The sequence below is a fragment of the Diabrotica undecimpunctata genome, chromosome 8, assembly GCF_040954645.1.
Source record: "Diabrotica undecimpunctata isolate CICGRU chromosome 8, icDiaUnde3, whole genome shotgun sequence".
Lineage (NCBI taxonomy): Eukaryota > Metazoa > Arthropoda > Insecta > Coleoptera > Chrysomelidae > Diabrotica > Diabrotica undecimpunctata.
The window spans coordinates 133,819,662-133,831,696 of NC_092810.1; the positions used below are offsets into that span (position 1 = coordinate 133,819,662).

At 30.5% G+C, this 12,035-nt stretch overlaps 1 protein-coding gene across 1 annotated transcript in view; it reads right to left on the reverse strand.

Moving 5' to 3' along the window:
• LOC140448041 (uncharacterized) overlaps positions 1-12,035 on the reverse strand; it is a 44,162-nt gene that overhangs the window by 24,373 nt on the left and 7,754 nt on the right. The window contains exons 2-3 of the mRNA XM_072541086.1: positions 10,065-10,300; positions 3,685-3,915 (exon numbers count right to left, since the gene is read on the reverse strand). Coding sequence (XP_072397187.1) covers positions 3,685-3,915; positions 10,065-10,300 — 467 coding nt within the window. The remainder of the gene's footprint in view (positions 1-3,684; positions 3,916-10,064; positions 10,301-12,035) is intronic.

Consider the following 12,035-nt stretch of genomic DNA (forward strand, 5'->3'; position numbering starts at 1 on the left):
TTGGAAGTAGTTTTTTCTCACTTAACCACCATTCAAGCCTTACTTTTAGTATCCTTTCTAATACTTTGAGAACACAAGACATAAGCGAAATTGGTCTGTATGATTTTGCCAGATTCGGATCCTTCATTGGCTTTAAAATTGGGATTACAATAACTTCTTTAAATTCATCCGTACCTGCAGACATAAATTCGTTAAATATTTCCAATAAAAGATCTTTAGCGATTGGAGGAAGCAGATCAAGCATAGGATACTTAATGTGGTCATAACCAGGACTTGTGCTAGAACGATTATTTAAAACATAGCTTAGTTCTGTCTGTCTAATCGGTTGAAGTAAAAAGTGGTTTTTGTCGGTTACTATTTTCTTAGGTTTATTAGGCATAGATATCACTGTTGGAGGAGCAATTATATCAAAAAACTCTTCTATCCAAATATTTTCAAAAGATTTTTTTTTTGTTGGTGATTTTCTGTATAACTTTCTAGCTTGAGTCCAAAGTACTGATGATGGTATTGATTTATTAAGAGAAGAAACCCAATTGACCCAGCTTTGTTTCGCAATACTTTTTAGTTGTTTTTTTGTACTTGCCATGTTTGATTGGCATTTTATATAGTTCTCAAAATTACGTTCTTTTTTATAATTCATGAGTGAATCTTGCCGGTTTTTAATAATAGTGTCACATTCAGAATTCCACCAAGGTGGCGGGTTTCGAGTTTTTGGCTTAAAAGGTTTATATTGTGGTATTGCAATGTGAGCAGCATAATTTATACTATTAATTAAATGTTCATATTTGCTTGATGTGTTATTTGGAATTTCAGTATTTTGGTTAAAAAAGTTTTGTACTAAAGAAGTATATAAAGGCCAATTAGCTTTTTTGATGTTCCATTTATTTTTTGGTAATATTTTTTCTGTTTCGGCTTTAATGCAAATTTCCAACTGTATAACAAAATGATTTGATCCTAGCGTGTCTGAATAGATAGACCATTCAGTCTTACTAACAAGATCCGGACTGCAGAAAGTTACATCAATCATTGAGTAATTTTGGTTAGGTTGAGTTAGTATTGTTGGTTGTCCATTATTTAAAACTGTAAATTCAAGATCATCTGCCATTTTAATCAGCTGTATTCCGATTCCATCATTTGTACTTGAACCCCAAATAGTATGATGGGCATTAAAATCACCTCCTATTATAATTGGTTTTTGTAACTGGGAAAATATATTAATCCAATCATTTATCGTGCATCTTATTTTCGGGGCTCTATATAGTGACATAAAACTAATTTGACTATTTCCATATTTAATTTTTATAGCACATAACTGTATTTCGTTATTGTAATTATTATTTTCAATTTTTAGTTCAGTAAAACAAATTGATTTATTTATCAGTATAGCAACTCCACCATAACCATCCAACCTATCATTACGAACAAGATTATACCCATTAAAATCATATAATACATTTTTTTTAAACCATGTTTCACTAATAAGAGCTATGTCTATTTTGTTAGTTACTAAATAATGCATCATACTATTTTTATTTGAGACAGCAGAACGAGCATTCCACTGCATTATTTTTAACTTAGGTTGACAAGACATTTTTTTATTTAGTATTAATCAGAGTACCCTCCAATACCTGTTCAATATTATTGACTATTAATTGTTTATCTATAGATCGTATATCATCAAAAGTTTGTATACTTTGTAAAAGCTGATATATAAAAGTAGAAAGACTTTCAGTTACATTTCTTTTAATTTCAACGTTTTCATAATTTGGTACAATTCGATTAACAGGTAAAGGTTTATCAGGTCCAAAAACAAAAGGAAACATTGGTTTCTCAGTAGACGACTGTGTAGTTGGTGAATTTACTTTTCTTTTTTTATTTTTTTGAGATTTCGTAATATTTAAATCAGTGTGAGTAAAAACAGAATTTGGCTTGTGTGAAACTTGTTTAGATACCGGAATAATTTTACTAGTTGTAGGCAAACTAGGAAAATCTTTTTCATATTCTGCTAAACATTCAAAGGAGTTGTTACTTACAAAATTTGAAAAGGACTTTTCACAGTAATTACGTGCTTCTACAAAAGATATGTTATGTTCAGCCATTATATTTTTTATTTTTTTCTGTTTTTCATATTGTGGACATTTATTAGATATCGACAGATGGTTCCTACTTTTACAATGAATACAAAATACAACTTCTCTATTACAATTATGATCTTTTTCTTTAATTTCACTACATTGAATACACCGTTCTTGTGTACTTTTACACTGTTTGGATACATGTCCAAATCTAAGACATTTATAACACTGAACGACTTTCCCAATATACTGTTCAACAGGACAAAATACCTTATTAAAAGAAACATAATTTGGCAGAACGTTGCCTTCAAATGTGATAATTATTGTCTTTTTATCTATAAATTCAACTTTATTGTCATTAACAACTTTACGTTTAGTTCTATATATATTAATAACTTTAGAAGATGACTCTATAGTATTTATTAAATAATCTACGTCATACTGAGTATCTACGTCCCGTACTAAACCCTTGATTTCCAACAAATGATTAGGTATGTACGCCTTAAGATTTTCCAATTTTAATGCTTGATTATTTACTAAATTATTTGCTTCCAGTAAAGACTTTAACAAAACCTTGATGCGATTTCTACCTATGCTTTTAATTTCTAAAATATTTGTAAGCTTTAATTTTTTGAATAATATGTGACCAACAGTCATCGGATGTAATCTACCTAAATTTTCAACATTTACTTTTTCAATATAAACCCAAATATTTTTAATATTATACTTATCTGAGCGTAAATTAAAGGTTTTCTTTTCCGGTTCCATGACAGCACCTACACTGTTGACATTTTTTATGATCATGCTTTGATTATTAGTTATTTTTAAATGGTCCTCACTATTATCTACTAACATTTGCGTCAACGAGGACGTCCCTGCACTAGAGTCCCCCATTGGGGGAACAAAATATAAGTTTACAACCGTAAAACACTTGTCGTTTAACTATATGGTCAAAATTAAAATCCTAATTATACATAAAAAGTAAATCACAATACTAATTAGAAAACCGACTGGTTTATTATGGTTTTTGCACTTAAATTTTAAATCAATACTGTTTAAAATTATTAAAAACTATAATTTTTCTCGGAGAACTTTTAAATTCAAATTTTCACTTTGACAGTTATTTGACGTATGAAGTGGTATGACAATAGCATTATAAAAAGAATCATGTTAATGTCGTAACGATCTTATAACACAGTGTAAGCAATGTACAAATAAATTCAGTTATTATTCAGTTTATCAGTTATTTATCAGTACCAACCACCAGAAAGCAGAAATAATACTTTGTATAAATAAATACAAAACAACGTGCGTATGTTTACAGATGAGAATATGCTAAACAAATGTACTTTATCTGGTTACAACTTTACCGTGTTTGACATCAAATCAAAAATTGGATACTGCTTTTTCTAGCAGGAAGGAATTGCAACGAGGGGGCCAATGAAATTGATAGCTGTATCTATAATTTTTCGAATGAAATATGTACTCAGGATATTTATGATTTAATGTCACTAAATAGCGAAATGGGTAAAAATTTCAGTAAAAATACAGAAAAAAAGTTATTTGGAATGACCTAATAACTGTTTCTCGATGGCTCTGTATCACTTACCTCACTATTTGATGATTCAATCCTAATATTATTTGAGTGGGTATTGACTACGGGCAAGTCCAAGGGAAATGATTCTTGAGTTCGCATAGGTAAGTCCAACGGAACGGGTCTATTAGAATTAGTAACCTCTGGATTAAGAGCATTATTCCTACTCTGTCGCGCAGGCGTAAAATCGGGCAAATTATCAATGTCCACATTGAAACTTTCAGATGATGTATTTCCTAAATAACACTAAAAATAAAAGATAATCAATTGTTTTACTGTAACAAAAAGATACTCCAGTCGTCAGAGATGAAAATGCCACTCAACCTCTAAAAACCATAAGAACAAGCTGAATTCTGTTGAGAATGTCAATGTCAGCGTTTTAGGCATATTTAAGTGCCTCATATTTGTTGCCATATAATGGTGATAAATTTAATTGATCTCACCAGAATCGTAAAAATTGGCAAATATGGCGCAACATTTATTCAACAGCGTTATAGGAACTTACTGCATTTGCGGCAAATTATAAAAAAGGCATGCGAAAGCTGCACTCTTCATCTTTAAAACCCATTTTAATTTTTGTAGATAGGACACTTTGATCAAAAGATATCGATTTTTTACCGCCGGGTTTCTGAGGGAACGGTTCATTCTACACAAAAAGTGCTCATTAACATTTTTGTTCAAAATTACCTCAGCTACATTTCTTAATTGAAACATTTTTTTCTACAGCGTACAGATTCTTGGTAAATGGATGTTTTCTTACGGTGGGGCTTTTAGAGGGAAGCTCGGCAGTAGGAGTGGCAAATTTTTTTGCATCGTTTTTGGGGTTCCAAATTGCCACTCTCAGCAGAATTCAGCTTGTTCGTATGATTTTTAGAGGTTCAGTGGCATTTTAGAGTTTGGCGACTGGAGTAAACTTAACTTTTCTTTCGCGGTAATCTTTGTGATATCATTCCGCTGACATTAGCATAACTCTGCTTTGTGAATCGCTAACACGTAACTCAAAACTTATATTCACCACTCCAAATAACTAAATCTCATTGACGTTGAACCCAATTTCGGTGCTCATTTGCCCATAAAAATCGGTTTCTTTTTTTTTAATGATTTTTCCTGTGCCTAAAGTGAGATGATACATTTGACTATTTATGATAAACGTTCCTTGTAAAAACTTATCTTGTAGAATCCATATTCCATTTTTTTCATTTCTTCAAACAAACGTCTTTTTAAATTGGTCTACCAATGTTGATCTCTTTACCCGTTTTAACTTTTGTTTCAATATTTTCCGTTTTTTTATTTGTGAAATTATATTTTTCACAGTTCCTTGAGGAATACTTAAATTTGGAGAAATTGTATGTCCATAAAGTCCTTTGTTATGGGCTGCAACAATGAAATTTCGTAAATCGTTAGGTAAAAATCTTCCGCGAACCATTCTGATAAGCTCAACTAACGTAATAAATTATTCTTTCAATGCACACTTGATAATATAATTTCCAGAAAAGATTATACAAGAGATTTTATTGGATAAATAAATATGTATCAGTAATTGGGTGATGGTTCAATAAATTGGCGCCAGACATTACTTTTCCTTTTTGGTTATTTTATAATTATTGTAGTTAAAAGTGTTAGATATTGTTGATTAATTGGCAAAACCACATAGTATCAAATAAGCTTAATCGTATTCGTTCATTTTATAATAGTTTGTTATAAATTCTGATTCAAAAAAATATAAATGTATTGCAGATTGATTTAGGTCCAATTCATATGCGCCTGGGAGTTTACGCCACAAGTTATACTTCGTGCGGTACTTGTGTGTTGGTTGTGTTGCTTAGTTGTAGAGCTGTCGACGACAAATGTGACAATGTCGAGTCGAAGTTCCGTTTCCTGCTGGTGCGCGAGGACCATAGATAAATTACACCTAGATTGGTAACAGGGATAGCCAAGGTCAAATCATGTTCGGATTAGGCGCCCATTCGCTTGGTGGCGCTGCTAGTCTCGTTCCTGCACGGAGTGAGTGTGCTGTGATCAAGTCAAAGTTGAGTTTAGACAAATACGGCGCCATATTTGTATTTGTTTTATTTTTTATAATTTATTTTATAATTTAAAAATTTTTGTATAAATAGTGCAAAATCGTACAATTTTCGACGATTTTTTATTATGGAATCGAACACATTACATGGAATAACAATGTAGAGACGAAGAACTGAACAAAAAAGATGTGTTCCAGATTGCATGGATACTACCAAAGAATATAGACGCTTAAGCGTCTATATTCTTTGATACTACTTTTTTAAGTCCAGGACATTATATGGATATGTTTGATAAATGGGTGAATGCTGTTAAGAGCCCTAATTAGAGAATGCTGCAAAAGAAACTATTTATAACAATTTTCGTGTATGCGCTAGTCATTTTAAAGAGGAAGATATAGTCAATGTTGGAAATAGCGGTATTACGAGAACAGCCGTTCCGAGTTTGTTTTTACCAGGACCAGGTAAGAACTATTATACCACTGACCTATATTCTTATTCACATTATATCTGACCTTTTACTATAAAATTAGTTTATAAATTTAACCTAAAATTATATATTATAAAACCAGTCTTACTTAGCTTAGTATTTGAATTATTTGTAGGTGGTGGTTCAACAACTATCTTAAAAAGCATCACCTTAGAGAGGGTTCGGCATAAATTTCTACAGGTGTGCGCCTTTCAAAGTTGGATTAGATTAGCAGACCATGACTACACTATCATGGAGAGGTCTATGAGCTTGCCTGCTTTAAGTATGAGGAGGGATCTGTCCCTCTCTTGTGAGTGAGATTGGTCTTAGAGTACCATATTATAATACCATGGTTTGCCTCATCTATGTACTTTTAATGTTCCATTTTGTAAAACAACCTATGGTGCTAATAGCCCACTGAATAGATACTTATCTTTGTTAAACAACCTAAATGTAAATGTATTTAATATGTCCCTCAATAAATATATAAATATTAGTAGAAGAGTTACTGGTACCATAGAGTTTGGAAACTTACCTGTGTAAAATACTTCATGTTTTTATTGTAACTAGGTAATACTTTACATATTTTTTTATTTTTGTTATGTTATTTTTCCATCTTTATTGTTTGTGCTGGATTTTAGAATCATAGAACTAACTGTTGGGTTTATAGGTTTTAAAATGTCATTACATCTTTAATTATATATATATATATATATATATATATATATATATATATATATATATATATATATATATATATATATATATATATATATATATATATATATATATATATATATATATATATATATATATATATATATATATATATATATATATATATATATATATATATATATATATATATATATATATATATATATATATATAGTTTGAGTTTAGTTCTTGAACCTTAATATATATTTTTTTAGTGGATTTTCTTGGGCTTAGGTTCATAAAAAAATTTGATTTGGTACTAAGGCATTTTCATATATTTTTTCGACGTTTCGGCAGGAAATCCATGCCTTTTTCAAGAAGTAATATTGACTAAAAAAACATTTTATGACAGACATAATACGATTTAAAAGTTAAACTTTTGACTTACCAAGCATGTAAAAATTTGTTACTAACAAGTAGACGTCACAATTAAAATAATGTTTATATACACATAAAATGTTACATAAAATGTTTTTTTAGTCAATATTACTTCTTGAAAAAGGCATGGATTTCCTGCCGAAACGTCGAAAAAATATATGAAAATGCCTTAGTACCAAATCAAATTTTTTTATGAACCTAAGCCCAAGAAAATCCACTAAAAAAATATATATATATATATATGTATGTGTACATGCATGTGTTTGTGTACATAATATATTTTTATTTCACATTATTTAATTTTATTATCTTAAAATACTGTGTACTTAACCACTAAGTTGTAACACTTAATCGGCTTGTCCCGTATATTAGCCTGCATCCACATAGACAGCGGTAAGGCGTTCAGAGTTATGAATAAATAAATTTGAATGTGTTGACAGGGATCTTTCCTATTCTGTTGATGACAGGGATGGGATGTCTGATCTTAAGATGACATACTGGTGAAAAAATCTGTTGATTGTAATTGTGTTTGTCATTTCAGGCATAAAAACATTATTATCCTCTGTTGTTTGGAGTTTATACTGAGCAAATAAAGTTACTATATCAGGTTTTAGCAAAGCTTACATTCTGGGTGAAAACTTTAAGCATACCTTAGAAATAAATTATTTACCTTATCCATTGTTCTTTTTTTTTGTTCGTTTTTTCTATTTGCTATCATTCGGTTATTCCTCATTCTTGGGTTTTCTTTTTGCAAGAAGCAATATTTTGCTAATCTAATCAAAATCATAATTTTGTTGATAACTAGAATATTTTTCTGGAACTCATATTATGATTCTGATTATAAGAATAAAAGTATTATCATATAAATATATAACATATAGTATGAGTATAAATGTATATAAACTTCTTTCTAGAACTAAATCATTTAATTGTTCTGTTTCCAACTTAGCAGGGTCCTTGAGTTCTCTCTTTCTGTGAGTAGAACGCCAGACTGTAAGAGTTTTCACTGACCACTGATAGTGTGTGTTATTGCATTAGGATGAAAGTACTACAAAAAACTCAGAATGTCTGATGGCTGTCTGTTGCTTATTAGGCTTTAATTTGACATTAGAATTACAAAAAAAATATTTAAATACTGATAAGTTCCTGTCACAACATTTAGAACACTAAATTATACTACATTCACCCGTCCCTATTTTTGAACAAAATATTGCAACTATTTTGGTTTATTTTTAGCTCCAGCTGATTTACAGCTAGAATGAAAATCTGAATTTTCCAATCTTGGTTCATCATTATCATCAGGTTTTTGAACAGGTAAATTTTCTGTCTCATCTGGTATTTATTTAGTAGTGGAATTCTCTAGTGTGTTATTTGGACCTTCATCATTATCTTGATTCAATAATATAACAATTCAACAGTAAACTTCTTATATAGTGCAGAGCACATGGTAAAGCAGTTTTCCATTAAGTGAATTCTAAATTTTTGGTTTTCTATGCTAGATTCACCAATTTCCATATAACTCATTGTATTTTTCGACTTAACCATTTTCTTCATGATTATATGGTGTTGTTCTACTTGAATATATTCCTTTAGAGTGTAGATAATTAATAAATTCTTGTGAAGTAAAGCTAGTTCTCCTTGTTAGATTTGATATATACCGTCATTCTATATAAACCAAATAGTGATTTAATCTGTAATTGGTTAGAATTGCTTTTCTACCAGATAATGTCTGCATTTTTTTAAATACTTCAACTCATTTGCTTTTTTTTCAATTGCATAATGTTTTTATTCAGAATCTGTGAGGGTATGTGTGAAAAAAGCAATTGGTTTTCCAGATTGATTGCTTCGCTTATGTAATCGTAGATTAATTTTTTAAAAGCATGTACTTATCTTTACCTTCTAGGGATTTATCTTTAGATTCATTGCTTTCTAAAAAATTCTTGAATGTTATATACTTACTAATGTTTGAATTCTTTGGTGGAAGTTTGACAGTTTGGACCAGCCTCTAGTTTATCTGGTCTAAAGTACTTCCCCATTGTAAATTTATGCGAATAAAATTGTAGTAAAATGTCTTTTGCAGAATTAGGCTTTTATTCACATAAAACTTGATAAGAATGACAAAACAATTATTTAAATACTGACCCGTTCACCCGGTCACAACATTAAGAAAACTAAATTATACTACACATGGCTTGTATTATTAATATTTCTTGTAACACATATAACATTTCTTGTAACATTTTTATAAATAAAGATTTTATTCTATATTTTATTCTGTAATTTTTTTAACCACTTTGGCATTTTAATGTAATGGAAAATAAATATAGTCCCAACATAACAAGAAAACCCAAAAAGTATACGAAAAATATTTATTATCGTATAGGATAAGGATTTTTCTTGTTATTTTAGGATTATATCGATTTTCCTTTACTTTAAAATGAGTTCACAATCCTAGGTAATATTACTAAACTTTTGAATTTAGCGCCATGTATATATAGTTATGCGCCCGATCACTAGGTGATGCGCCAATCATTGTTTTATTCCTTAACACGGAAGTTTCAATGCTAGGTGGTAGTGTGCTATGGCGAGGACAGACATTTTGCAATTAAGATAAGCATGTACACAATATAAAATTTGTAAAGTTATTTTTACTTAGTTATGATTAAAACGATACAGTTTTGAGTTCAACAGTTATTTTAATATCCATCTATAACACATACTTGCATGTGTTACACAACATATCGCTTAATAGGTTTACTGACAGTGCAACGTGATATCTACAGTGATAGATATAGATAAAATATATTTACCTGTTCGACGACTAGATGATCCTGGACAAAATCTGGTAATGCAGCAGGATACTCAGGAATTAACCGAGGTTGAAGGTGATTTCCAAAATCGGTAGATGCTGATCGATTTTCGTAAACTTTAGGTCTAGCACCTTTTGATTGGTAACTATTAGTTGAGTCGCTCCTAAGAAAATGTTTAAAAGAAAATGGATTGTCTTCCCGCCTATGACTATCACAACTATTGGTGGAACCGGGAACTAAAAAATATTAAGAATATCAATATGTTCGTTAATATCTTGTTTGACTAAGTTGTAGGTTTGTCATTGTTGTAGTATTATTGAATTTTTTGTTTTAAAGTTAACAGAGTTATATTTCTATTATCAAGCAGATATTCCTAGCCACATATTCTCATCCTAGTGATGCCGTACAAACATACAAAAGACCTCACAGATTCTCACGTCAGTTCCAATGTAGATTTCTAGTTATAGCTATATTTTATTGTTAAAGGACATAATTTTAAGGAGTATTTATAAAGATAATTATAAATTAAGTTTTTAAAAACAAAGTTTCGGCACAAAAATATCTAATTCCAGTACTAATCAGCTTAACCCGGGAGTGGTCTATCGGTCCATGCAAGAATGAAAAATGGTTTCATTTTAAATGTTAGTTATATTACACAAATGACCTTTTCAGTATCTTTCAATAATTGCTCACTCTAAGACACCAAAGACACTGATGTATGTGAAATAAAAGCATTATTGGGATTACTATATTTGGCTGGACCTCAACATTGTGATCGTAAAAATGTGTTGGAGTTTTATGGTACTGTTAGATTGGGAGCAGAAATATTTCCTGCTACAATGGCTTTCAGAAGAGTCAGGTTTGATATTAACACTAAAGAAGAAAGAAAAGCGCTAAATCAACTTGCACCGGTCAAAAGGACCGGTACATTTCGAGTAAGGCGCAGTTTTAAAATGTATATTCCTAACAAACCCAAGAAATACGGTTTGAAAGTATTTTCAACCGCAGGTGCTAGGACCTTTTACACAACACATTTAGAAATTTATGCTAGAACTCAGCCTGATGGACCTTTCAAGATTGAAAACTCTACTGGTGCTGTAACCGAAAAAATGTGTTTACACTTATCTGGAACATGAAGAAATATTATAATGGAGCGATGGTTTACTAGATATCAGACTAGATGGACGTTTGTTAGAAGTTCACCAACTTAAAGTCGTCAGTACCATTCAGTCCAACAGAGAGAATTGCCGCATCAATTAACAAAACCAGAATTATTACATTTCAAATATTTACATATTTACATTTCTGACAAAGAGAGGAGTAGACGTTGTTGACCAAAAAATATCTTCCAATAATGTTACTACAAACACTAGACGTTGGCCTATGGTAGTATTCTATGGCCTCATGAATGTTGCTGTCTTCAATGCTTTCGAAATACACAAAAAAAAAACAATCCAGGAGAAGATTTCAAAATTGCATAGAAGATTATTTATGAAAGAATATTTAGCTTGAGTTGTACGACAATAAGCGTCACGCCTATTAAATACTCCTTTACCGGGACCCTTAGAAGTTACCACCAATAAAAGAGGAAATTGCAAATACTGCAAAAGACAGAAAACGCGATATTTTTGCACATTTTGTCTGTCCTGGTTGTGTATGGAGCATATTGTAGCATGTTTCTCTGAGTGCACAGAGAAGAATTTAGGGTAAAGTTTAAACTTTTCTAGTTTGTGTAGAGAATTTGTCTATTTTTTGTTATAACCAAATTTATGTAGATTAATATTTGTATTTCAATACAACATATATGTAGGAATTTTGGAAAACATTTATTTACTAATCAGTGCTAATAAAAATTAAACAAAGCAGAAAATGTAAGTTTTAGATTAATTGCTATAATTTTTGAAAAACGAAACGAAACGAAAATACTATGACACAAGTTCATTAAGTAATAGACAGGTAAACCGAAAAAAT